This window comes from Pelodiscus sinensis, chromosome 23 (assembly GCF_052426305.1).
Source record: "Pelodiscus sinensis isolate ZL-2025 chromosome 23, ASM5242630v1, whole genome shotgun sequence".
In the NCBI taxonomy this organism is placed as follows: domain Eukaryota; kingdom Metazoa; phylum Chordata; order Testudines; family Trionychidae; genus Pelodiscus; species Pelodiscus sinensis.
Genome location: NC_143074.1, coordinates 1,364,021 through 1,391,594, shown reverse-complemented (window position 1 = coordinate 1,391,594; position 27,574 = coordinate 1,364,021). Strand labels below are relative to the sequence as shown.

The following is a 27,574-nucleotide window of genomic DNA, read 5'->3' as shown; positions in this document are numbered from 1 at the left end:
GCGCGGGACGGGGGGGGCTCGGGGCGCCCCTGCGGGGGGGGGGGGGCCGGGCTCAGCGGCTGCTCCAGCGCCCCCCTCCCCTCGGCCGGTTTCCCCGCCCCCCGGCCCCGCCTGCCGCGCGCTGCCGACCTGGAAGCAGATTGGCCGCGTCGCGAGCCCGCCCCCGCGCGCTGAGGTGAACGGTTACCGGGGGGGGGGGAGCGCTGGGGGGCCCGTGCTGGGGGGGGGGGAGCGCTGGGGGGCCCGTGCTTGGGGGGGGAGCGCTGGGGGGCCCGTGCTGGGGGGGGAGCGCTGGGGGGCCCGTGCGTGGGGGGGGGAGCGCTGGGGGCGCCCGTGCGTGGGGGGGGAGCGCTGGGGGGCCCGTGCGTGGGGGGGAGGGGGGGCCCGTGCATGGGGGGGGAGCGCTGGGGGCGCCCGTGCGTGGGGGGGGAGCGCTGGGGGCGCCCGTGCTGGGGGGGGGAGCGCTGGGGGGCCCGTGCGTGGGGGGAGAGCACTGGGGGGCCCGTGCGTGGGGGGGGAGCGCTGGGGGCGCCCGTGCTGGGGGGGGAGCGCTGGGGGCGCCCGTGCGTGGGGGGGGAGCGCTGGGGGGCCCGTGCGTGGGGGGGGAGCGCTGGGGGGCCCGTGCTGGGGGGGGAGCGCTGGGGGCGCCCGTGCGTGGGGGGGGAGCGCTGGGGGGCCCGTGCGTGGGGGGGGAGCGCTGGGGCGCCCGTGCGTGGGGGGGGAGCGCTGGGGGGCCCGTGCTGGGGGGGGGGCTGGGGGGGGAGCGCTGGGGGCGCCCGTGCTGGGGGGGGAGCGCTGGGGGGCCCGTGCGTGGGGGGGGGCGCTGGGGGCGCCCGTGCGTGGGGGGGGAGCGCTGGGGGCGCCCGTGCTTGGGGGGGAGCGCTGGGGGGCCCGTGCGTGGGGGGGAGCGCTGGGGGGCCCGTGCGTGGGGGGGGAGCGCTGGGGGGCCCGTGCTTGGGGGGGGAGCGCTGGGGCGCCCGTGCGTGGGGGGGGAGCGCTGGGGGGCCCGTGCGTGGGGGGGGAGCGCTGGGGGGCCCGTGCGTGGGGGGGGAGCGCTGGGGCGCCCGTGCGTGGGGGGGGGAGCGCTGGGGCGCCCGTGCGTGGGGGGGGGAGCGCTGGGGGGCCCGTGCTTGGGGGGGGAGCGCTGGGGGGCCCGTGCGTGGGGGGGGAGCGCTGGGGCGCCCGTGCGTGGGGGGGGAGCGCTGGGGGGTCCGTGCGTGGGGGGGGAGCGCTGGGGCGCCCGTGCGTGGGGGGGGAGCGCTGGGGCGCCCGTGCGTGTGGGAGGTTGCAGGGCGCTGGGGGTGAGTTGCGGGCTGGCTGACGTTAGCGCAGCCCGAGCACGGCGGTGAGTGAACTGTTTTGTCAACGGGGGCGATTGACCTGCCTTCCCCCGGCACCCCCAGCACCGCCTGTCCCAAGGCGGCTGCATTGTTTTGTAACTAGAGAGGGACGGACACTGGCCTGGTACCCACTGCTCCTTTCAGTAAATTCTCTTTTGGGGGTGGGCTCTGTCCAGGGCGGCGTGGTGCTCTGGGCATCCATCTGCTATGCTAATGAGCTGTGCTGCAGTCCAGTGAGCGACCTCAGTGGGCCTAAGGCAGGGCTACTCAACTTGGAAGCCCCGGGGGCCACAACTTAAGTGTGGTTGCATATACATGCAAATATATATGCAAATAGCATCTTTCACACTGATGGGCATGAATACAAAGATTAAGGCAAGACTGCACAACACACAGGTCCCGTTTAAGTTAGGTTTGCCAAAATTAATAAAATGCAATATTTAACTCATTACCACCGGTATGACAGCAGTTTTAATGAGCAATGACAGTTCAGGAATTTAACTACTAAAACGCTTATCAACAGAAGACCATTCTATTGCCTACTCTTTTGTTTTGGCTTCCACCCACAGGCTATGTATTGAGTCCTGCGTAAATCCAAACTGCACCACTGGCTGCAAACAAATGGGCCATGGGCCGCGTGTTGAGTAGCCCTGACCTAAGGGAGTATGGTGTTTGTGTGACAATACTGCCTGGAGCTTGCTGGACTTGTTTCTCCCAGGGGAGCAGCTGTGCAGATAGGCCACCCAGGGAGAGCTGAGCTGTGCTCTGCTCTGCATGGTGGTCCTTTCACTATTTCTCTTACCTTCATTTTCTGTGCTCTGTTCCTTCCTGGGCAGGATGAGCATGTTCTGACATGGCATTGCAGTGCAAAACTCAGACTCTTCAAGTGGTAGACACTGAATACAGTGCAGATGCTGTGGAGTGGTGTCCTGTGGAAGGCTGGCACAGTATTCTGGTTTGTGGCACTTACCAGCTAAAGAAACCAGATAGAAAGGTAAGTGACAGAAATGATATTATTGGGAGGGCTAATAGGTGACCTAAGTCAGTTATGTCAGTAGTGACAGAAGTCATTTCTGACCTCTCGTGCATTGTGTGTAGGGATGTAAACGACTAGTTGACTACCTGATAAGCTTAGGCTTATCAGGTAGTTGAGTCACTACTCAACTAGTCGCTCCCCTCCCTCCCCCGCCCCACCTTGCTGCCTCTGATTCAATCTGTACAATCTCATTCTGAGAACTGAAGGTGAAGCTGGGCTCTTTTTAGATCTTTTATGACCATCAGTAATAAAGATCCTGCGCAGTATCATTGGCCTTCAATGGTGGTTATGCTGTAGCTGATGAGAACTTGATTAACAGTTTTGCTGATTATGTCCAACGTGGAATGGATCCCAGTTCCTCCTTTTATAGTTATGTTGGCTGTTGAGGATTGTTAAAAGTAAAACACAACTAAAAAAACTACAACTAAAATTAGCAGGTCTGAATCCTTGCACTTGGCAAAACTGCTCAGTAGGTAGTGACCAGTTTTACGGTCACTTCCCCTCCCCCCTAAAAAAAAAAAAAGCAGTACTTTGAATTACTTCCATTAAGCAGCAGGGTATTTCCCTCTTCAGTTGCATACTGTCATATGGAAACCACTTCCACTGCACCCTCAACATGAACTGTGTTCCTGCCTGATCTTGAGAACTAAGCAGTGTACTTGAAGGTGAGGCTTCCAAGGAATGCCTAGGTGGTACATAATGCTTATTCAATAGATGGCATTTATTTTCTGTATCAGTCTGAGGGACGAGCCATTGTTACCTAGCCAAGTTTCAGCTTACTCCCTTTCCCTAAATTCCTTCAGAATTAACTGAATATGGGAATCTAATACTCTTTCCTGCCCTATATTGTTGAGGGGGCTGTTAAAGGGTTGCAGAGTCCAATCCCAGAGCTGTGTAAAGTGATGCATATATTCCTATATTGCTTCTAAAAGAGCTTGGGGGAGAGCAGTCCTTAAGGTTTATGGGCCCTGCACAGTTCTATTAAACTGGTGCCCCTATGCCTGATGGTCACTGCGGGGAGGAGATGATTTTTAGAGACGTGGTTTTATAATCTTCAGCAGTGCACTAATGAGAGATTTTTAAAGCAGATTTTAAATTAAGGTCCTGTAGACTAACACAGTAAATTCAGAAGCTGATAGTATATATCTGGGGTTGGCAAATGCCTGTTAGAGCCATTCAAGTGGTAATGAAGCCATTTTTCACAGATGCAATGTTCCACTAATAGGTCTGACAGGCTTTGTCACTTTTAAGTTAACTAGATCCTCCCCTGAGGAAGTCAAGCCATGGAACAGGGATAGAAAGATGCAGGTGGTTGGACATTAAGACCCAATGGTACCTCAGTTTTTCAGGGGAGGGGCTAATTTTTCACAGTTGCTGAGCACATGGAGGTGTCATTGGCTTTTCCTGGAGTTGTGACTGCTTGGCATCTCTGAAAAATGGTACTTTTAATGACTTTCCCAAGGTCCTACTCCTATAGCTTGTTGAGTGTAGAGCTGGGATCTCAACACAATGAGTATCCCCAGCCTCTGTTTCTCTGGAGGTGGGTGACGGGAGGGATCATGTGAAGATTACCTGTTGTGTTCCCTTCCTCAGGCGCATCTGGTATTGGCCACTGTCAGCAGGCAGGATTCTGGGCTAGATGAGCCTTTGGTCTGACCCAGTGTGGCCGTTCTTATGTTCTAGTGCTGACTCTGTCCCCTGTTGGTGTGCTTTATGGCAGGGTATTTGAGGGAGGAATGTTACATTGTATGAAGGAGGTGAGAAAATAACACATAAGCTTACAGAATTCCTTTGCTCTTGTTTGATACAGCCTGGTGCAAACCCCAGTGAGAGTGATGAGCCCCACACGCGGCTTGGGCGCCTCTATCTGTATCACTACAGCGAAGAGCAGCCCTTCATCCCACTGACTGAAATTCAAAGGATTGAGACTGCTGCCATTCTAGACTTGAAATGGTAATGCTGGCAAGTGGGAAGGAGAAGGGGGAGCGTGTCTCCTTTGGCATTTATGGCCAAGGGTTACCTGTGCCTGGGCTGCTGCTCTAAGTGTTCAGTCTCTCTGATTGCCAATAGCTTCTGCTGTGGTAATGAATAAGTAGCTTCTGGTGAGCACAGTGCTGTACAAGATTTCTGGCTTTTAGTTTAATAACTGCTGGATTATTGTTCTGTTCAAGAGTAAAAAGTCCCAGTAGTTCACTGAAGTTAGCTTTCAATGTGGCATCCTAGAATCATAGAACTGGAAGAGACCTCAGAAGGTCATCAAGTCCAGCCCCCTGCTCTAGGCAGGACCAATTCCAACTAAATCAACCCGGCCAGGGCTTTGTCAAGCTGAGACTTAAACACCTCTAGGGATGGAGACTCCACTACTTCCCTAGGTAACCCATTCCAGTGCTTCACCGCCCTCCTAGTGAAATAGTTTTTCCTAATATCCAACCTGGACCTCTCCCACCACAACTTGAGACCATTGCTCCTTGTTCTGCCATCTGTCACTACTGAGAACAGCCTCTCTCCATCCTCTTTGGAACCTCCCTTCAGGAAGTTGAAGGCTGCTATCAAATCCCCCCTCACTCTTCGCTTCTGCAGACTAAACAGACCCAACTCCCTCAGCCTCTCCTCATAAATCATATGCTCCAGCCCCCTAATCATTTTGGTTGCCTTCCGCTGGACCCTCTCCAATGCGTCCACATCCTTTTTGTAATGGGGGGCCCAGAACTGGACACAATACTCCAGATGCGGCCTCACCAAAGCCGAATAAAGGGGAATGATGACATCTCTGGATCTGCTGGCAATGCTCCTCTTAATGCAATCTAATATGCCATTAGCCTTCTTGGCTACAAGGGCACACTGTTGACTCGTATCTAGCTTCTCATCCACTGTAACCCCCCAGGTCCTTTTCTGCAGAACTACTACTTAACCGGTTGGTCCCCAGCTTGTAACAATGCTTGGGATTCTTCCGTCCCAAGTGCAGGACTCTACACTTGTCCTTGTTGAACCTCATCAGATTTCTTGTGGCCCAATCCTCCAATTTGTCTAAGTCATTCTGTACCCTCTCTCTGCCCTTAAGCGTATCTACCTCTCCCCCCAGCTTAGTGTCATCCGCAAACTTGCTGAGGGTGCAATCCATCCCCTCCTCCAGATCATTAATAAAGATATTGAACAAAACCGGTCCTAGAACCGAACCTTGGGGCACTCTGCTAGAAACCGACCGCCATCCTGACATCGAGCCATTGATCACTACCCGCTGGGCCCGGCCTTCTAGCCATCTTTCTATCCATTTTACCGTCCATTTATCCAATCCACAATCCCTTAACTTGCTAGCAAGAATATTGTGGGAGACCGTATCAAAAGCCTTGCTAAAGTCAAGGTATATAACATCCACTGACTTCCCCATGTCCACTGAGCCAGTTACCTCATCATAGAAGCTAATCAGATTGGTCAGGCACGACTTGCCCTTTGTGAACCCATGCTGACTATTCCTAATCACTTTCCTCTCATCCAAGTGCCTCAAAATGGATTCCTTAAGGATCCCTTCCATGATTTTTCCAGGAACCGAGGTAAGACTGACCGGCCTATAGTTCCCTGGATCATCCTTCTTCCCTTTTTTGAAGATGGGCACTACATTTGCCTTTTTCCAGTCATCCGGGATTTCTCCCAATCTCCACGACTTTTCAAAGATAATAGCCAAAGGCTCCACAATGACATTTGCCAACTCCCTCAGTACCTTTGGATGCACTAAGTCCGGACCCATGGATTTATGTACCTTTAGCTTTTCTAAATAGTTCCTAACCTGTTCTTTACCCACCATGGGCTGTCCATCTTCATCCCATCTTGCGTCACTTGGCGCAGAAGTCCAGGAACCGACCTTGTCTGTGAATACAGAGGCAAAGAAAGCATTGAGTACTTCAGCTTTCCCCACATCATCTGTCACTAGGTTACTTCCTTCATCCATTAGGGGCTGCACACCCTTTCTGATCACCTTCTTCTTGTTAACATGCCTGTAGAAACTTTTCTTGTTATCCTTCACATCCTTAGCCAGTCGCAATTCCATTTGCGCTTTCGCCTTCCTGATAACCCCCCGGCATTCTCGAGCTATACCTTTAAACTCCTCCCTGGTCATTTGTCCAAGTTTCCACTCTTTGTAAGCTTCCTTTTTGTGCTTAAGTTCACCAAGGATTTCCCCTGTGAGCCAGTCTGGTCTCCTACCATGTTTGCCTCTCTTGCTACGTGTCGGGATGGTTTCTTTCTGTGCCTTCAATAAGGCTTCTTTAAAATACTGCCAGCTGTCCTGGACTCCTTTCCCCTTTGTGTTAACATCCCAGGGGATTCTGCCCATCAGATCTCGGAGGGAGTCAAAATCTGCTTTTTTGAAGTCCAAGGTGTGTATTTTACTACTCTCTTTTCTTCCTTTCGTCAGGATCCTGAAATCTACCATCTCATGATCACTGCTTCCCAGGTTGTCACCCAGCTCCGCTTCCCCTACTAGTTCCTCCCTGTTTGTGAGCAGAAGGTCAAGCTGCGCACGGCCCCTGGTCGGATCCTTCAGCACTTGTGTCAAGAAGTTATCCCCAACATTCTCCAAAAACTTCCTGGATTGCCTGTGTACTGCCGTATAGGTTTCCCAGCAGATGTCAGGGTGATTAAAGTCCCCCACGAGAACCAGGGCCTGCGATCTGGAAGCTTCGCTCAGTTGTCCGAAGAAAGCCTCATCTACCTCATCCACCTGATTCGGTGGCCTGTAGCAAACACCAACCACAACATCACTGCTGTTGTTTGCTCCTTTAAACTTAACCCATAGACTCTCAACAGGTTTTTCTCCCTCTTTATACTGGAGTTCAGAGCAATCGTAGTGCTCTCTTACATATAGTGCAACTCCTCCTCCTTTTCTCCCCTGCCTGTTGTTCCCGAACAGTCTATACCCTTCCATGACAGCGCTCCAGTCATGCGAGTCATCCCACCAAGTCTCTGTTATCCCAATTAAATCATATTTCTTGGTCTGGGCCAGGGCCTCCAGTTCTTCCTGTTTGTTGCCCAGGCTTCTCGCATTAGTGTACAAACACTTCAGGTAACCAGTTGATCATCCTATCTTCTCCATTCGAAACATGGGTCCTCCTTTCTTGCCCCTTCCTCTCTGCATTTCTTCCCGGTATCCGACTTTCCCACTCCCCTCAGGGTTTTGGTCACCGTCCCCCGACGAACCTAGTTTAAAGCCCTCCTCACTAGGTTTGCAAGCCTGCCCGCGAAGATGCTCCTTCCTCTCTTCGTTAGGTGGATCCCATCTCTTCCTAACAATCCTTGTGCCCGGAACAGAGTCCCATGGTCGAAGAAACCAAAGCCCTCTCTGCGACACCACCTGCGCAACCACGCATTGACGTCCTCAATTCGACGATCCCTGCCCAGTCCTTTCCCTTCAACAGGGAGGATGGAGGAGAATACCACTTGCGCTCCAAATTCTTGGATCCTTCTTCCTAGCACTACATAATCCGCAGTAACACGCTCAAGATCATTCTTGGCCGTATCGTTAGTTCCCACGTGGAGAAGCAGGAAGGGGTAGCAATCCGAAGGTTTGATCAGCTTGGTAAGCCTCTCAGTGACATCCTGAATGCGAGCTCCCGGTAAGCAGCTCACCTCTCGAGATTCCAGGTCCGGACGGCAGAGGGATGGCTCAGTCCCTCTTAGAAGGGAGTCCCCGACCACCACCACCACCCGTCGTTTCCTTTTGGGCGTGGTGGCCGTGGAACCCCCATCCGTAGGACTACGCATCCCATGCCTTCCAGTAGATGGTGTTCCCTTCCGGTTTCTTCCTTGTGAGGTCCCTTCCAGAGCTTTCAGCACTGCAGAGCCTGTGGAGAGAGCCTGAAAGCGATTACTTACCTCTATAGCATCGGGGGATTCCCGTGCTGGCCTTTTTCCCCTTCTAGAAGTTACGTGCTGCCAGTTCTCTTCTTGGTCACGTACTGCCCTCTCTGGCTCTTCTGCCTGCCGTGCTTGAAGGATTAAATGCTGCCTTCTATCGAGGAAGTCTTCATCCTCTCTGATCAAGCATAGGGTCGACACTTGGGCCTCCAGTCCTCTAATTTTTTCTTCCAAAATGTCGACCAGCTTGCACTTGGTGCAAATGAAATCCGTTCTTTCTTCCAGGAGGAAGACAAACATGGCACACGCTGTGCAGGTAACAACAGCAGACCCATCACCAACCATCGCTGCTGTTTTAGAAAAGGGATTTAAAAAGAAAGGCAAGAGAACCTCCCGCCCTTCCCTCTCCCCTTCCAAACTCCCTCTCAAAACTCCCTGTTAGCACTCACCTGTTCACAAGCTTCTTGGTTGCTTGTCCACTGCCTTATAAAGCCCCTCCCCCTACCAAGGCTCAGCCAATCAGCAGAGGCTTCTAGAATTCAAACTTTAATTAGAAGCCAACAGTTTCCACCTGCCAATCACAGCACAAACGCCATCAAGGGGAGGGGGAGGGCAGAGGGGAGGTGTGTGGGGGGGGGAAGCCTCACTCTCAAACACAGGGGAAAATAAATAAATAAATAAATAAACAAAAAACAAAAAAGAACACACACCAACCCTCACTCAAACACAAGCTCAGCACACAGCAAGAAAGCCCCAAACACAACACCCACTTCCCTCAAGACTCCTGTATCTGCTTCTCCTCTACCTGGAGAACTCCCTCTCTAAAGCCTCACTCAAACAGGGAAAGAAAAAATAAATAAATAATAACCCCCCCCCCCCCAAAAAAAAAACCCAACATCACCACACACCAAACTAACACAAGCTCAGCACACAGTAAGAAAGAAAGCCCCAGTAATAAAACACACTTCCCTCAAGAGTCCTGTATCTGCTTCTCCTTCACCTGGAGAACTCCCTCTCAAAACTCCCTGTTAGCAATCACCTGTTCGCAAGCTGCAAATCCTGGTTGCACTTGTGCTGTGCCTGCTGCTTATTCAGATTGGGTGCATTTCTGTCAGTGGTTCTGGAACCAAGGAAGCAGCAGAAGAGACGGTAGAAGCTGGGGGTGTGAGCTCTCTACTAGCTGTGAAAACTAGTTTTCAAGTTATGATTCTTTGTAAGTTTTAAAAAAAAAAGTCAGTATTACCTGAGGGCAGGGGAAACTATGGGGCAAAAACTGCTGTAGGGGTTGGGATCTTGTCTTCCTTAGCCCTCATAGGGTATGTCTACACAGCAGAGTTATTTTGAAATAACTTTACCAGCGTCTACACAGCCAAACCGCTGTTTCGAAATGAAATCGAAATAGTGGAAGGCTTATTTTGAAATTGGTAAACCTCATTCCATGAGGAATAGCACCAATTTCAAAATTGCTATTTTGAAATAAGCGTTCTGTCGACACTTATTTCGAAATAAGGGGCCTCCAGCCCTTCCCAAGGTGCCCTGGTGGCCACTCTGGGTACAACCAAGAACACTCCTCTCCCTCCTCCCCTCCCCAGAGCCCTTAAAGGGGTAGACTCTGTCCACAGTGCCTGTGCCAGCGCCAAGCCTGCAGTCGCTGCATCTGACCCAGTGGCCCCAGCATGAGCCAGGCAGCCAGTGCCAGCCAGCCCTTCACCATTCCCCAGGACCAGTCTGCCAGCTCCCAGGAGCCTGCCAGGGGCCGGAAAAGGCGGGCACCTGCCTCGTCCAGTGCAGAGATCAGGGACCAAATTCAGGTTTGGGGGGATGCCTCTAATGTCCATGATGTCCGCATTAAACGGAGGAATGCAACTGTCTACAGGTGGATGGCTGCCCAGCCTGGCCACCAAAGGCCACATGCGAACCCAGGAGCAGGTTTGCATGAACATAAAGGAGCTGCAGCAGGCCTATGCCAGGGCCACAGGGGACAGCTCCCAACCAAGGGCAGACCCAGACCCCTGCCCCTGTTTTGATGCCGTGGACTGCATCCTGGGGGGCAGGATGGTCTGTGCTCCCCAGGTGGTCATCGACCCTGGGGCAGAGCTTGCTGCCTCCTGCTGCTCCAGCCCCTGCTGCCTCCCCAGCGGTAGCTCCTCCTACCACTCCTTCTCCCCCTCCTGCTTCTTCCTCCCCACCTTCCCCACATCCCCAGGGATGCCGAGGCCCTTGCACCCACAGTGCTGGCAGACAGTTGGGCTGGAGAGATCCCCAACCCCGAGCTTCTCCTCCCCCTTCCTCCCCTTGCCTCCCCCTGCGAGCTCCCTTCTCCCCGGTTTCCCCCTCCCCTCTCCCACCCTCCCTCCTCCCCTCTCCCACCTTCTTTCCCCAGTCTCACCTCAGTTTCATTCCCCCCCACCCCAGTTTTGTTCAATAAAGAGGTTTTGTTCTAATGAACACATGTCTTTTATTGTACAGCAGGAAGAGGGGTTGGGGGAGTAAGTGGGAGGACGTGAGGGAGGAATAAGGCACAAGCCCCCAGTGGAGACTGTTACTGCCTGCAGAACTTGCTGCCAGGCTCGCAGCAACATGTCCAGGAGAAGCACCAGGGTGCCCAGGAGCGGCTCCGGCTCCATGCCGCAGAGTGCTGTGGTGTCCCGAGTGAGGACAACTAGAGCACACACAGAAAAAAATGCTTTGCTGTCCCTCAGTGAGGTAGGTAAGCAAGCAGGGAAACCTTAGAACCGGCTGTCCGGGGGAGTCCCTTTAAGCACAGGTCTCAGATACCTTGTGTGGCTGCTGCCTGAGGCTAACTCCTGACCTGATGCCCTGTGACAAACGGTTCCGGCCGGCCGTAAATGCGATTCAGCGTCCTACCAGTGTGGATGCGCTATTTCAAAATAGAAAAACACTATTTTGAAATGCATTTTGTGTCTAGATGTGTTATTTCAAAAGAAGCTATTTTGAAATAACGCTGTAGTGTAGACATACCCAGGGGAATAAGAGCTATGCAAGTTAAGGGAGTTGAAATAAGAGAATCTGCTGCCTGATGAGACGTGCCAAATAAATTAAAATAAAAAAAAAAAGCTCCTCCTTTAGGACTCTGATCCTTTCCTCTAATGCATGACATGGCCTTGAATTCAAGACCGTGTCAATTACTCTTCCAGGTGCCATATTCCTGTCGCAGAACATCCCATGTTGGGCATTGCAAATGCCAAGGGAGCTGTGGAGCTTTGCCACCTGACTGGGAGTGAGGTATGTGGTTGAGCTGCAGGCCATTAATGTCAACGCTTCTAGCTTTTAAAATAATGTTTAAAGGCTTTACAGTGTGGTGTTACTAAAAAGGAGGTTGGAAGCTCCATGGCATACTCAGTGACTCCAGGGCAAATGGGTTCACTTTACAAGTGAGATTTGTTTTTGGTGGCATTTTTCCTAGATACCAATCCCAAAAATTTGTCCCTGAGATCTGGGAGTCAAGCTGAACTCTGTTCACATGTGAGGAGTAAGGAGTGAGGGGAGAAACAGAATGAGGACAGAGCTTGGGGCTCTTAGTCACTCGGGAGAAGAAGCATTGAAAAAGCAGTTAAGAACATAAGAACGGCCACACTGGGTCAGACCAAAGGTCCATCCAGCCCAGTGTCCTGTCTGCTGACTGTGGCCAATACCAGATGCCCCAGAGGAAGGGATCACAACAGGCAATCCTCATGTGAGCTCTCCCCCGTCACCCACCTCCAGAGAAACTGAGGCCAGGGACACCATTCCTACCCATCCTGGCTAATAGCCATTAATGGACCTAACATATTTTAGTGAATATAACCCGCGGGTTATATTTGTTTTTACAAACCCCGCAGCCCCCTGCAGGATATACTCGGGTGCGGGGTATACATTTTTTTTTTTTTTTTTTTTACTCACCTGGTGGTGAGCGCTCCCCTGCCCCTTTCCCTGATACACAGCCGCCAGTCTCTGAGCAGGGAGCGCTCATCTCCCGGTTCCTGCGCAGCTGCAGGAAGGGGCAGGGGAAGCGCTCCTGTGCAGGAACTGGTGGATGAGCGCTCCCCCAACCAGAGGCTGGTGGCTGCACAGCCGCAGGAAGAGGCAGGGGCGCACTCTCATTCTCCCGCCTGGCGGTTGTGCAGCCGCGTGGGACCCAGGGGGTTGAGTGCTCCCCCACTCGGAGGTTGTGCGGGAACCAGGCAGGGTGAGTGCTCCCCCATCCGGAGGGTGGCTAATCCGCCCCCCCGCCCCCCCAACACACACAGTTTGAAAAAAAGTCTTGTATATCCTGCGGGTTATACTCATGCATGGAGTATACAAGATTTTTTTTACTCAAACTGCAAAAACCGTGGGGTATATTCGGGTGCGGGGCATACTTGCTAAAAGATGGTAACCTCCATGAATCCATCTAGCTCTTTTTTGAACCCTGTTGAAGTTCTAGCCTTCACCGTTGGCAAAAATAACTGAAAGGAGAATCATGAAATCTCATGTAAGAGAGTTTTGAGGAGGAGGGGATGGGCCATTGTTAAAGGCAGCAGAGAAATTGTGTGTGAAGAAAGGGCTCTGTGAGGAAGAGGTTATTGGTTTCAATGAAGTGGAGAGAGCAGAAGGCAGCCTTGGGGAAGGTTAAGACACTGTGATTGGACGACCCTCTAGCCACAATGAGTTTTGAAAAGAAGGAGCTGCTGGGATGAATAGCTGGGGTCAGAGTAGGAGTCAGTGAGTTTAAGGACAGGAAATGGGAGGCATCTTGTGTGAATAGTAGTCCTTGTATCTAGCACTTCACTGGCTTACGTTAGGATTTTTCTTTTCTGTAATGCCCAGGATCCTAACGGTATGAATCTACAGCATGCATGGATCCCTCAGTGAGGGGTGGAAGGCAAGTAGACATTGTCTTTGTGGTTTTCCTGATCTTGATCAATTTCCTTTTCTCTCCAGTAGAAGAACAGCTGCGTGTTGGATCCACTCTGCAGTGTTGATTTGGGAGCACAATGTATTGCCTTGTCTCTGGACTGGTCCACCAGACGGGAGCAATGGTGAGGAGGGGGATAACTATGGCCCTCTTTGTAGTCACGGGGGAGGGGGGGAGCGGAGGGAAGAGAGAAAGAGAGAGAGAATGACCATTGTCATTTGCACAGTCCCAGCTCTCAAGAGGCTTAGAACTGCCTTTCAAGTTTCTTTATGCAGAAACTTTTATTGTGGGATCTCTACCGATGAACCATTAACAAAAAATATCTTGGCAGTTTTAATGCTTGTGTAAAATCTAAACTTGACTGAGTCTGAGCCTCAATAATGTCCTTTCATGGGGAAGCGGAGGCCAGGTTTACAATGGCAAAGAAAATTGATGTAAGATATGCAATTCCAGCTATGACAATTGTGTAGCTGGAGTTGATGCACCTTACATTGATTTTCTCGGTTGGCTTCACAGTAGGAGGTAGATAAGAGAAACTCTCCTGTTGACTTCCCTTACTCCTTGCGATTGCCACGAGTACTGCAGCTGACGGGGCCCCCCTCAAGTGTTCGATTTAGCAGGTCTTTACTAGACCCACTAAATAAAACCCAGAAGATCGATCACTGGAGCACTGAGCCTCTGGTAAGTGTAGACAAGGCCAGCTCCATCCTGAAGTGACTGCTCTCCTAGCTGCTTCCATAGTTCATTCCAGGAATATGATCACTTGACAAACCGCATTGAAATCTACTCACCAGCCCCGCACTGCACATTCGCAAAACCGCATTGCGCATGCACGTGCCATCGGTGAACAGGGTGAGTAGATTCACTGATTTGTCGAGCCCTGATGATCACCATGTAAAATTAAGTTAGATGTCACCCACGGGCTCGTGGGGACTGTTTTCAAAGTTAGGGGGAGAGAGTAAAGTGGGGACTGAGCACAGGGCTGGGAGCCAGGGAAATTCTATAGTTGACATTAATTTACTTTGGTATCTTTTTTTTAATTGTTCTGCCCGTTATATTGTCTCTGCACATGCTGTTAGTGAATTGACAAAACTTTTGGGCGTGGGCAAGTCCCTTGGCGTATATTTCTTCTTCATCTTTAAAAAGGGATGCCCCTCTGTGTTGATTCAGAGAGGCACCCCTGTAAAGTCTATCACTACTGCTGCTTAATCACTTGGGAAGCAAAAGGCCTTCTACTTCCTATGGGACTGAATATACAGCATCTGTAGCATTCCCAGTCCCTGCAGACCGAGTGAGTGGGAGAACAGTGTGGGAAATTGCCACACAGGAGAAATGAGACATCTTAATGGTTGCTTCAGTAGCATTTTAGAGCTCACAGATGATTTATTTCAATTACTTGTCCCAAGCCAGTGTGAGTTAATTTCCTGTTTGAGAGCAGGGAGCTGGGATTGTGACTATTGCTGTGCTTCCTGTGCAGTGTGGACTGAAGATGAAATCCAGCACTTGAGAAGGGGGAACTGTTGTGCTCTGCAGATGTACAAAATTGGTTTCTGCTTGGAAGCCATGTTCCCCTAGTGTCTCTCCATGTCTTTGTTAAATAGACAGATACACATCGTTTGCATTTTATCTGGTCTTTTCAGGCTGTAACATGGCTGCAAGTGTGAAGGAGAAAATCATTGAATTAAATGCTGGAACCTGAGTTGTCTTAAACTGTAACACATTGTCTGCTTTTCCTGCATTAGTGGGCGCCCACTGAGAATAATCAGCAGTGATTCAAAGGGGAAGCTGAATCTACTGTCAGTCGATGAGTCTGCTCCTTCTGTGCACATCCTCAGCCAGTGGAAGGCTCACAACTTTGAGGCCTGGATTGCTGCTTTTAATTACTGGGACACAAACATTGTGTATTCAGGTGCGTGAACACCAAACGCCTTTTCTGGAGGGTAGAAAAAAATCCTAGAAATATGTGGGTATCAAAATACCCATTTTCATGTATGTCTGACTCTTGTCTCCCTTAACCTTTGCTTGTGCATCATGGTGATGCTTCTTGCTGCTGTACCAGCCAGCTGGCATCTTCTCAGTGTTTGTGCTGTTTCTTGGAAAAGTAACCCTTGAAGGAGCGACTGTGGAAAGTGGGTGGAATTATTGTATGGAAGTTGTGGATATTTAAATGCCCACCCTGATGGTTCATTAGCCAAGAGGGAGTAATGAATTGTAGGCAGAACAGAAGCAAGTTCCAGCTTAGCTATTGAGATAAGAGTTTGCACTTGGCAAATCATGTCACTTTTCTGTGTGTTGATTTCCCCATCTCAAAGTACAGGCAGTCCCCGGGTTACATGGATCCGACTTATATCGGATCCCTACTTACAAACGGGGTGAGGCAACCCCGCACTAGCTGCTTTCCCCCAGCAGACCAGGGAGACGCGAAGCTAGTGCCCCCCTCCAGCAGACCAGGGAGACGCGGAGCGGCTTTTCTCAGCAGACACCTCAGCTTGAGAATAAAGGACTGAGGGAAGTGAGGTGTGGGAGAATAAAACTGAGCTCTGGAGAAATGTTTGGCTAGAGTTTCCCCTACAATATGTACCAGTTCCGACTTACATACAAATTCAACTTAAGAACAAACCTACAGTCCCTATCTTGTACGTAACCCGGGGACTGCCTGTAGTGATATCTCCATAAACAGAGATTCAACTTAGGTTTGTGAAGTGCTCTGAGATACTTGGAGGAAAAGCACCAAATAAATGTTGACTGCTATTTACTTCCATTTAGGTAGGGTTCTTTCTAATCCTTCCTCCTTCTCAATTCTACCTCATGCTTTTGGATGAAGTGAAATTTTTGTGGTACATGCAGTAGCTCTGCTCTTCATTTAATTGAAAAGCACAAGTCCTGCTATGATCTTCTGAGGTAAAGCAGTAAAGGCATGGTTCCCAGCTCTTAATCATACTCCAGACCAGTCAAATCTCAGTTTCTTCTAGGGTGCACTGATTTCCCAACTAGTATTAATACACAGCCGTTCCCTATTTGTACAGGTGGAGATGACTGTATGTTGAGGGGCTGGGACATCAGGTGCAACCCAGAAATGCCTATCTTCACCAGTGAGAGGTAACTAAGCCACTCAGATAGATATAGAATGACGATGCATGACTGATTATGACCAAGTGTGTTTTCTCCCAGAACTTCAGTTACATTTAAATTGTTTTTTGAATAATTGCATTTAACTCCAGCAATTAGCTCAAAACAATTAAACACTATTAATTGTGGTTTTAATCACACTGGTAAACAATAGCTTCAGGGGGTTGCCCAGTTAGTCTGTAACTGGAAAAACTTAAAAAACAATGAATAGTCTAGCAGCACCTTAAAGACTAACAAAACTTTAAGATCCATTAATGAGTGCCTAGGCAGGTTAAAGTGTTCTCCAACAGGTTTCTGTGTGTTGCCTTTTTGGATATGTGATTTGTGTCCATTAATTCTTTCCCGTAGAGACTGTCCAGTTTGGCCAGTGTACATGGCAGAGGGGCATTGCTGGCATTTGATGGCATAGATCACATTAGATTAGTGGATGTGCAGTTAAATGAGCCCCTGATGTAGTGGTGGGTCCTGTGATGAATCGACATAATCTCAAAATCACTCTGTTGTTTCAGGCCAATTCCACAAGCCAAATACACAGGGAAGGGTTGGAACTTAACTTCATTTACAAGTTTGATTCCTATCAGAGAGGAATGAATAAAGATATGGGCTGGCTTGCACACACTGCCTTCCACATTCTAATGACTTAACCAACCAACCTAACAGTGGGTACTTACAGAGGTGCTAATTGTTCATATCAGCCTCTTATAACTTGTATAATCTATTTCACTACTTTTTTTTTCTTTTCCTTTCTCCTTCCCCCTCCCTCTCCCCGCCTTCTCTTATTTATTCTTGGATCTGGACAACCCAAACATCTGAAGAAGTGGGCTGTACCCACGAAAGCTCATGATATCATCTACATATTTTGTTAGTCTTTAAGGTGCTGCTAGACTATTCATTGTTTTTTAAGTTTTTCCTTAGAGTAAGAAGCTTTGCTGCCGTGAAGGTTGCCCTAGGACTCTTTGAGAACAAAATAAACTATTGTCTCACTTTGTGTACTCCTTCTTGGTCTCTGTTGTTCCTTTGTAGACATTCAATGGGTGTGTGCAGCATTCAATGCAATCCACACCGAGAGTTTCTTCTGGCAACAGGAAGGTGAGTTCTCTCTAGCTCAGGGATGGGGAACCTACAGCCTTTAGGCTGGATCCAGCATGCAGTTTGCTTTGATCTGGCCAGCCAGTGCTGGACCTGAACCAGGCAAGCTGGGGCCAGATCTGGCCTGTGGCTCTTCTTGGTGGAGTAGGAAGGGGCTCTTGCATGCTGCAGGGAAGTGCTCTGTGTAAGCACTGCCCCTGTCACTCTGGCCAAATCATGACCAATGGGAGCAGCAGGGGTGGTGGTGGTGGAGGGCTCCTCCCTACAGCATGAAGGAGCTGTGCAGAACCACGTGCACCTCCCATAAACTGTGCCAGGTAAGTGGCCCACTCTCCCATCTCCTGCCCCGACCCAGCACCCAGTCCCTGCATTCCCTTCCAGACCTCCTTCACCCCCAGCACACTCTTGCAGCCTCCCTCCCACACAGACCCCTGAGGCCAGCCTGCTCTTGCACCCTCCTGCCCAGCCCGCTTCTGCACCCTATATCCTGCCTAGACTGCACACCCTAAACTCACTTCTGCTTCCTACCTCCTGCCCAGACACCACATCTGCACCCCAGCCTGCTCCATGGTAGCCTTCTCCTGTGCTTTGAACATAAGAACAGCCATACTGGGTCAGTCTAATGGTCCATCCTGCCCAGTACCCTGTCTGCCGACAGTGGCCAATACCAGATTCCCTAGAGGGAGGGGATGCAACAGGTTATCCTCACATGATCCCTCCCGTCACCCACATCCTGAGAAACAGGCTAGGGACACCATTCCTACCCATCCTGGCTAATAGCCATTGATGGACCTAACCTCTATGAATCTATCTAGCTCTTTTTTGAACCCTATTAAAGTCTTAGCCTTCACATCCTCTGGCAAGGAGTTCCACAGTTTGACTGTGTTCTGAGTGAAGAAAAACTTCCTTCTGTTTGTTTTAAACCTACTGCCTATTAATTTCATTTGGTGACCCCTAGTTCTTACATTGTGGGAACATGTAAATAACTTTTCCATATCACTTTTCCACACCAGTCATGATTTTATAGACCTCTATCATGTTCCCCCTTAGTCTCCTCTTTTCTAAGCTGAGAAGTCCAAATCTTTTAAATCTTTCTTCATATGGGACCCGTTCCAAACCTCTAATAACTTTTGTTGCCCTTTTCTGAACCTTTTCCAGTGCCAATATATCTGTTTTTAGATGAGTCGACCACATCTGTACACAGTATTCAAGATGTGGGTGTACCATGGTTTTATATAGGAGCATTAAGATATTTTCTGTCTTATTCTCTATCTCTTTTTTAATTATTCCTAACATTCTATTTGCTTTTTTGACTGCCACTGCACGCTGAGTGGATGTTTTCAGAGAACTATCCACAGTGACTCTAAGATCTCTCTCTTGAGTAGTTGTAGCTAAATTATTCCCCATTATATTGTATGTATAGTTGGGGTTATTTTTTCCAGCGTGTATTACTTTACATTTATCCACATTAAATTTCATTTGCCATTTTGTTGCCCAGTCACTTAGTTTTGTGAGATCTTTTTGAAGCTCTTCACAGTCTGCTTTGGTCTTAACTATCTTGAGCAGTTTGGTATCATCTGCCAATTTTGCCACCTCACTGTTTACCCCTTTCTCTAAATCATTTATAAATACATTGAATAGGATTGGTCCCAGGACGGACCCTTGGGGGACCCCACTAGTTACCTCTATCCATTCGGAAAACCTACCATTTATTTCCTGTCTTTTAACCAGTTATTAGTCCATGAAAGGACCTTCCCTTTTATCTCATGACAACTTACTTTGTTTAAGAGCCTTTGTTGAGGGACCTTGTCAAAGGCTTTCTGGAAATCTAAGTACGCTGTATCTACTGGATCCCCCTTGTCCACATGTTTGTAGACCCCCTCAAAGAACTCTGGCAGATTAGTAAGGCATGATTTCCCTTTTCAGAAACCATGTTGACTTTCCCCCAACAAATTATTTTCATCTATGTGTCTGACAATTTTATTCTTTACTGTGGTTTCAACTAATTTGCCCGGTACTGACATTAAGACTTACCAGTCTGTAATTGCCAGGATCTCATCTAGAGCCCTTTTTAAATATTGGTGTCACATTAGCTATCTTTCAGTCATTAGGTTCAGAAGCTGATTTAAAGGATAGATTACAAACCACAGTTTAGTTCAGCAGTTTCCCATTTGAGTTCTTTTAGAATTCTTGGGTGAATGCCATCTGGTTCCGGTGACTTGTTACTGTTAAGTTTATCAATTTGTTCCACAACCTCCTCTAATGACACCTCAGCTTGGGACAAGTCATCAGATTTGTCACCTAAAAAGAATGGCTGAGGTTTGGGAATCTCCCCAATATCCTCAGCCATGGAGACAGAAGCAAAGAATTCATTTAGCTTCTCCACAATGACTTTATTATCTTTGAGTGCTCCTTTAGCATCTCGATCGTTCAAGGGCCCCACTGGTTGTTTAGCTGGCTTCCTGTTTCTGATGTACTTACAAAACATTTTGCTATTACTTTTTGAGTTTTTGGCTAGCTGCTCTTCAAACTTCTTTTTGGCTTTTATTATATTTTTAAACTTAATTTGGCAAAGTTTATGCTCCTTTCTATTTTCTTCACTAGGATTTGACTTCCACTTTTTAAAAGTTGTCTTTTTATTGGTCACTGCTTCTTTTACTTGTTTGTTAAGCCATGGTGGCACTCTTTTGGTTCTCTTACTGTGTTTTTTAATTTGCGGTATACATTTAAGTTGGGCCTCTATTATAGTGTCTTTGAAAAGTTTCCATGAAGCTTGCAGAGATTTTACTTTTGTTACTGTACCTTTTAATTTCTGTTTAACTATCTTCCTCATTTCTGCGTAATTCCCCTTTCTGAAATTAAATGCTAAAGTTTTGGGCTGCTGAGGTATTTTTCCCACCACTGAGATGTTAAATTTCATTACATTATGGTCACTATTTCCAAGCGGTCCAGTTATATTTACCTCTTGAACCAGTTCCTGTGCTCCACTTAGCACTAAATCCAGAATAGCCTCTCCTCTTGTGGGTTCTAGAACCAGCTGCTCCAAGAAGTAGTCGTTTAAGAAATGTTATCTCTGTATCCGTCCTGAAGTGACGTGTACCCAGTGAATATGAGGATAGTTGAAATCCCCCACTATTATGGAGTTTTTTATTTTGATAGCCTCTCTAATCTCCCTTAGCATGTCGTAGCCACTATCACTGTCCTGATCAGGTGGTCGATAATATATCCCTAATGCTATATTCTTCTTATTGGAGCATGGAATTACTATCCGTAGAGATTCTATTGACCATTTAGGGTCATTTAAGATTTTTACTTCATTTGATTCTACATTTTCTTTCACGTATAGTGCCACTCCCCCACCAGCACGACCTGTTCTGTCCTTCCAATATATTTTGTACCCTGGTATGACTGTGTCCCATTGATTGTCCTCATTCCACTAAGTTTCCGTGATGCCTATTATATCAGTATCATCCTTTAAAACTAGGCACACTAGTTGACCCATTTTATCATTTAGACTTCTAGCATTTGTGTATAAGCATTTTAAAAATTGTCACTTATTTATCTGTCTGCCATTTCCTGATGTGTTAGACTCTTTTTCATTTGATTGTGTCTCATCTGATCTGACCCATACTTCCATCCTCTTCTCCTGACTAGAACCCCTCATTTTTTGGCCCCACCCCAGAGCCTCGGGGGCCCCCACAAAATCTACTAATCCTGGTCCCCCAGGCTCTGGGATGGAGTTTGAGCTGAAAGTCTTTTTCAGCTTTTCACCTTTTTTTTGCTTCTCCCTTGTGTGTGGCCCCCGACAGTTTTTTTTTTCTATGGGTCAGTAGCCCCCAACCCAAAAACCTCCCCCCCCCACGATCTTGCCTGACTTGCCTCATTATTTGCAGCCCATGGCTGCATCCCCAAAAGCTCATGTGGGAAAAGGCTGCCATCAGTGGAGTATGTGGGAAAACGCATTGCATCTTCTTTACTCCTCCTGTGCACTATGCACTAAAATTCCTCTGGTGTCTTTGTATGTTGGTGTGTGTGTGTTTCCAGCTATGATGAACATGTCTTGCTGTGGGACACCAGGAATATGAAACAGCCATTGGCAGACACCCATGTCCAAGGAGGAGTTTGGAGACTGAAGTGGCATCCGACACATGAACACTTGCTGTTGGCTGCTTGCATGCATAATGGATTCAAAATCCTTGACTGCCAAGGAAGTATGGGTGAGAGTTTAATAGAGTGGGAAAGTGTGTTCTTCTCTCTGCTCACACTCTGCTGCTCGTCTTCCCTGCCTACAGGGGAAAGGGAAGGCCACTGCATGCGATTGCACTGAGTAAATGGTAGAAATACACAAATACTGTTGAGAAGCTTAGGCATTCAGTTCATCTCAGAGCAGTACTATTTGTAAGAATTCCTCGCTGGACATGTGAACTCCTCTGTCATTCTCCTAAGCTGACTGGATGGACCAAAAATGTTATTACTCCACTTTGGAGTGGTCTTTAGGAGAATGAGACACTTCTAAATGTGTGCCTGTTAGATCAGGTGTGGACAAAATATGGTCCATAGGCTAGTTCTGGCCTAACATTTGTGTCTGTCTGCTGTGGTCCCATGCCACCTCTCCCACTAGAAGCTGGCTACTGCTGGCAGCTCTCTGCACACTCCTGGTGTGTGTGTGTGTGGTGGAGGGGGGGGGGAGGTTGAACATGGCTCTATGTGCTGCCCCTGCCTTCAGCACCATTTTCCCAATCCCCATGGGCTGGAAACTGGCCAGTGGCAGCTGCGGAGGGCAGTGCTTGCAGGTGCAGGCAGAGCATGGAGACCTTCTCCCCCCCTTTGTCCCAAGGGGTGCGCAGAGACATGCCTGCAGCTGCCGTTCACTTATGGAAGTGGCATAGAGCCATGAGTGCCTCAGTATGCTGCCAGCCTGGAGCCACATGTGGTAAGCTCCTCCTGGACAGAGCCTGGACCTTGCACTCCCTCCCTCCCTCCCGCACCCCATCCCCTGCCCAGGTGAGAATCCCCTCCTGCACCCAAACAACTGCTCAGATCCTGCATGCCAATACTCTGCACCACCCTGGAGCTCCCTCCTGCACCCAGATTCCCTCCAAGATCCTGCATCCCCTCCATTAATATAGTAGAACTGCGTGTGGCCTGTGGTGACTTACCATCATTTGTGGAGTGTCCTCCATTTGAAAATCATTGCCCACCCATCTTAGATGCTTCCTGAGACAGCGGGTCTGCTGTGGAAAGAGCTGGTGGTGGCCTCAAACAACCTCCAGACCAGTCCCCGCACAGTGACTGCCCAATGGTTAGGTATTGCCTGGACTTGTGTTCAGGTGGTGCAGTCAGATTCCCGGTTTTGACAGTGCGACCTTGAGCAAATCACCCAACCTCTCTGTGAAAAAGGGTTCTGCTTCATGTTGGAACGGATGAACTGGCTCATAGCTGTGAGGCACGCTGAGGTTGAAAAGTGCTATGGTTGATTAGTACTAAATTGTATTCCTTGATCACTTAAAATATGATCTCCGTCTCTTAAAAGGAAAGGTCAGAGGCTCAGTGGGGACAATCATCTGCCATAAAAGAGCCTAGTGTATAGACCGTGGCAATAGTAGCATTTGCAGTTTGTGTGAGATTTATATGGTGCCTCCCTTCTGAACTCCTTAAGACAGGGGTTCTCAAGCTCTGTGATACCATGACACCCCGGTGGGGTTGGGACCCACAGTTTGAGAAATGCAGCCTTAAGAGTTGCATGGGCATGCTGACCATCTCCCCTCCAATGAGCTGAGTGAAGATTTGGCTATAAAGAGGCAATGGAAAGTTGATGGGGAGAATTTCCTTTTTAGCTTTGGCTTATTTACACTGGAGGGTATATGTTTCTTTTTGTCATGTGAAAGAGAATGGTAATCAGTAACATTTGGGATAGAATAGGCAATTTCTTCTTGATTAAATTTTCAGCACGAACAGCTAGCAGACAAACTACCTCAAACTAGGCTTTGAAGCTTAATTTCCTCTTCTTTTTAGCAGAAAACACTGAGGAATGTACTGTTGTGTCATCCTACATCTTGCATAACTCCTTGGCTTATGGAGCTGATTGGTCAAGACTCTCCCCAAAGGATCCCCTGGCTGTAAAACAGGACCCATTTTCTGCACTTGACTCGTCTGAAGGACCAGTGGCAAGTTCAGATCAAGGAGACAAGAAACTGGATCTGCAAATCCAGAACCTGAAGATAGTTTATGAATCTCCTACAGCTAGCTTTGATGTAGTGTTAGATGAGGAGGGTGAAGGCGCTGCCTCACAGGTCAGGCCAAAGAGTGGCTCTGACCCACCTTCTCAGCATCCTGATGGAAAAGGGTTGGACAACAAGAGTGATCAAACTGAATTAGCAAAGGCTGAGAGAAAAGTCAGCATCCTAGCAACGTGTTCATTTTATGATAACATCCTACATGTTTGGAAATGGGAAATAAGTCAAATCAACCCTTCAGAGTAAAATGTTAAATATTATTCTGTCTGAAAACACACTTTCACTTGAACAGCCTTGAAAAGTTCATCTCTCTCTCTCTCTCTCTCTCTTTCAAATGCCCCAGAGGGAAGGTATAGATTTTTTTTTTGTACAGGCAGTCCCCGGGTTACGTACAAGATAGGGACTGTAGGTTTGTTCTTAAGTTGAATCTGTATGTAAGTTGGAACTGGCGTCCAGATTCAGCCGCTGCTGAAACTGACCGCCAGTTCTGACTTACATACAGATTCAACTTAAGAACCCCAAGCTTCCCCAAGTCAGCTGCTGCTGAAACTGATGAGCGCTGATTCCAGGAAGCCTGGGGCAGAGCAACTCTGCCTCGGGCTTCCTGTAGTCAGCGCTGGTCAGTTTCAGCAGCGGCTGACTTGGGGACGCCTGGGGCAGAGCAGCTGGGGTGCTGCTGGGTTGCTCCAGTAGCACCGCTCCTCGGCGCTACTGGACCAATCCAGCAGCACCCCAGCTGTTCTGCCCCAGGCGTCCTGATTCAGCCACTGCTGAAACTGACCAGCAGCGGCTGAATCAGGACCTGGGGCAGAGCAGCTGGGGTGCTGCCGGGTTGGTCCAGTAGTGCCCAGAGCGGGTGCTGCAGGACCAATCCGCAGCGCCCCAGCTGCTCTGCTCCAGGGTCCAAAACAAAAGCCTGGTCTGCTGGGGGGGGCACACTATCCGCGTCCCCCCCCCCCCCCAGCAGACCAGGGACACGGGGAGCAGAGCGGCAGCGGGGTACCGCGCCTCTGAGGCTTTGCTCTGGCAAAGTCTCAGAGGCGCGGGACCCCCCCCCCGCGGCTGCGGCTTCAGTCCCGGTGCCTGTGGTCTGCTGGGGACGGTCCCCAGCAGACCACAGGCACCGGGTCTCAAGCAGCAGCAGCGGTGGTTCCCACGCTTCTGAGGCTTTGCTCTGGCAAAGCCTCAGAGGCGCGGGAACCCGCCCGGTGCCCCTGGTCTGCTGGAGACGGTCTCCAGCAGACCAGGGGCACCGGAGCAGCTTACGAATGGGGCTTTCTCGCCCCGGAGCTCGCAGGTAGCAATCCGCTACCTCGACCTCCGGGGCGAGAAAGCCCCGTTCGTAAGTGCGGATCCGACATAAGTCGGATCCGCGTAAGTCGGGGACTGCCTGTATTGAGAACTATATCTACCGCCTATGCCCAGCATGACTTCCACTGGGTTTTTTCCAGTTTCTTTGCCTTGGAGTTCATGACTCTTGAATTTCTGAAGACCTATACTGTTAAATTAAGGCAACTAGATTCTTAGTATTATCTGTCTAACTCAGACGAAACCAAAATGGATAGTCTCCTGTCTTTGCTAAGGGACACAGTAAAATATGGCTTTCTCTGCTTGATTGTCCTTTACTGTTGTGATTGAGAGTGGTGATGGTGCATTTCAAAGGCTGCTCATTTAGGCATAACGTTTACCTCCCTTGACTAGTCCATGTTTGTAAATCTTGCCTCCAATTCTGAAGATGTGGATAGGTGGCTGGCACCTTTCCTTGTCCCTCTCTCCCAAGCAAACCTTAGTGCAACATTAAATTATATAAGCACATTGCTAAATAATAGCCACAAAGTTAAGGGAGTTTATATGGAATGTCTGAATACAAACCTCGCTCACTGTGGGACCTGTTTTGTCAACTGCCGTGTGTTATGAGGTCATGCTGCACAGGGAATGTACTTATAGTGACCTTGCATACAGATTCCTTTAGGAATGAAATCCCAGATTGTCTCAATGTACATGACAGAACAGATTGCAAGTGAAGTTGTGTAGTGAAGTGTCTTAATCACGAGGATTTTGCTGTGGCTGCATATGTATAATTTTACACCTAATCTACTGCATGTGTACAAGATGACTTTTAGGTTATCACTTGTCAACAAGCACCACTTGTGTATTCGTGCTTGCAGCAAAGAAATCTTTTAGGAAAGCCAGCTGCAACATGCCCATATCCTTTGGTACCCAGAGAGTGAGAGCTATGTGACTAGCGTTTAAAGTAGGTTTAAAAAAACAAAAACAAAAAAAACTGAGTAGCTTTTTGAGCTTCAATCTCAAAACCCTCAAATACTGTTAGCAACACTACTGGATGTTCTTTAAAAATATAAAATTATTAATAATGCAATCCTAAGTGGGATTGCTCCAAAATTCCTTGAGGTTGCCGTGTTAAGATTCTGACTATTGGTACATCTAGACTACAAGCTTTTGTCCACAGGCTTTGTCAACAGATACTGTCGACAAAGTGTGTCTAGACTACAGCCAGCTCTGTCGACAAAGCAAGCCACTTTTTCGACAGAGAGTCTAGATGCTCTCTTTTGAAAAAGCACAGTGTGGACGCAATAGCACCTTTTGTGGACAGAACTTTGTCGACAAAAGGCGTTATTTCTTGTAGAATAAGGTTTACCGCCATCGACAAAACTGCCATGTTCTGTCTACTTATTGTCGACAGAACTCGGCGGTAGTATAGACGCAGGTATAGTTTTGTCGACAAAACCCTGTATTCTGGACACACCCTCTAAAACATCAGCAAGGCACTACACTAATGAAGCACTACCTTGGTATTCTTGATTATCATCATCCAAAAACTCATCTTAAAATTAACTTTTAGCCTGTATAGTTTTTCATTGAGATTTTTAATGAATCATTCGTCTAGGAGGGAAGAAACAGCAGCAACTATAATTTTTGTAATAAATTCATACAGTTATTAAAACCATGTACAGAAATAACTAAGCTTTTTAAGGCACAAAACCTTGTTTGAGGGTACCATGTGTATTTTGGAACAACTCTTTTTTGAGTGTTATTTGGAGATGCATGTCAGCATTGTAAACAAAAGTTTGTTACATTAAACTATTTTTGGATTTTTCTAAAAAGTTTGAGTTGTTTCATTTATGGAAAACTTCCAATGAAATTCAAATGTATTGGTTCTCTTTTGTGCTGCTGGATTTCAGACAGGCTACATCTAGACTGGCATGATTTTCCGGAAATGCTTTTAACAGAAAAGTTTTCCGTTCAAAGCATTTTTTAAAAGAGCGTCTAGATTGGCACAGACGCTTTTCCGCAAAAGCACTTTTTGCGGAAAAGCGTCCGTGCCAATCTAGACGCGCTTTTCCGCAAAAAAGCCCCGATCGCCATTTTTGCGTTCGGGGCTTTTTCGCAGAAAACAAATCTGAGCTGTATACACTGGCCCTTTTGCGCAAAAGTGTTGCGCAAAAGGACTTTTGCCTGAACGGGAGCAGCATAGTATTTCCGCAAAAAGCACTGATTTCTTACAGTAGGAAGTCAGTGCTTTTGCGGAAATTCAATCAGCCAGTGTAGACAGCTGGCAAGTTTTTCTGGAAAAACTGGCCAGTCTAGACATAGACACAGAGTTTAGATTATTGTTAATCACTCTGTACTTTTATTATGCATATGGGATGTTGCTGAGAACAAAGATTAATAAACAAGTCACTTTCTGGACTTAAGTCTACCAAATGTAAAATGCCTGTGAAAGTATTGAGACAAAACGAGGAACAGAATCGGAGGTATGAGAAATGAGCAGGCACCAGCACTGTTGGTGTACCCGGGACCGGCACCGACTGTAATCATGGCCTCAAGGCTTTGGTGACTGCAGGGAGGGTCCAGGTCCTGCTGGCAGGGAGTGTACACCAGTCCTAGCACCCTTTTAACCATCCTCACCAGGTAAGGAGGCAGCAGTGTGGAGTGGCAGGGGGCTGTTTGGGATTGGGACTGGCGCCCCTGGAAA

The 27,574-nt window shown here is 48.6% G+C and overlaps 2 protein-coding genes across 6 annotated transcripts in view; one reads left to right on the top strand and one right to left on the bottom strand.

Annotated features, from left to right (window-relative positions):
* The window catches only part of STPG3 (sperm-tail PG-rich repeat containing 3), a 32,783-nt gene extending 30,512 nt beyond the window's left edge, over window positions 1–2,271 (bottom strand). Inside the window, exon 1 of the mRNA XM_089773005.1 lies at window positions 2,143–2,271. The gene's annotated coding sequence lies outside the window, so the exon portion shown is untranslated. The remainder of the gene's footprint in view (window positions 1–2,142) is intronic.
* DPH7 (diphthamide biosynthesis 7) lies at window positions 41–26,702 on the top strand. 5 transcript variants are annotated; one of them, XM_075906012.2, is made up of 10 exons: window positions 41–175; window positions 2,177–2,334; window positions 4,187–4,329; window positions 11,385–11,472; window positions 13,153–13,247; window positions 14,866–15,032; window positions 16,150–16,222; window positions 17,276–17,341; window positions 21,386–21,558; window positions 23,357–26,702. In XM_075906012.2, the coding sequence occupies exons 2-10, from the start codon at window positions 2,194–2,196 to the stop codon at window positions 23,821–23,823; spliced, it is 1,413 nt and encodes a 470-aa protein (XP_075762127.2). In that variant the 5' UTR covers window positions 41–175; window positions 2,177–2,193; the 3' UTR covers window positions 23,824–26,702. The 5 variants fall into 5 exon arrangements, with proteins under 5 accessions (XP_075762127.2, XP_075762128.2, XP_089629130.1 ...); XM_075906013.2 differs by lacking the exon at window positions 41–175 and adding an exon at window positions 1,228–1,345; XM_075906011.2 differs by lacking the exon at window positions 41–175 and adding an exon at window positions 1,250–1,464.
* The last annotated feature ends 872 nt before the right edge of the window (window positions 26,703–27,574 follow it).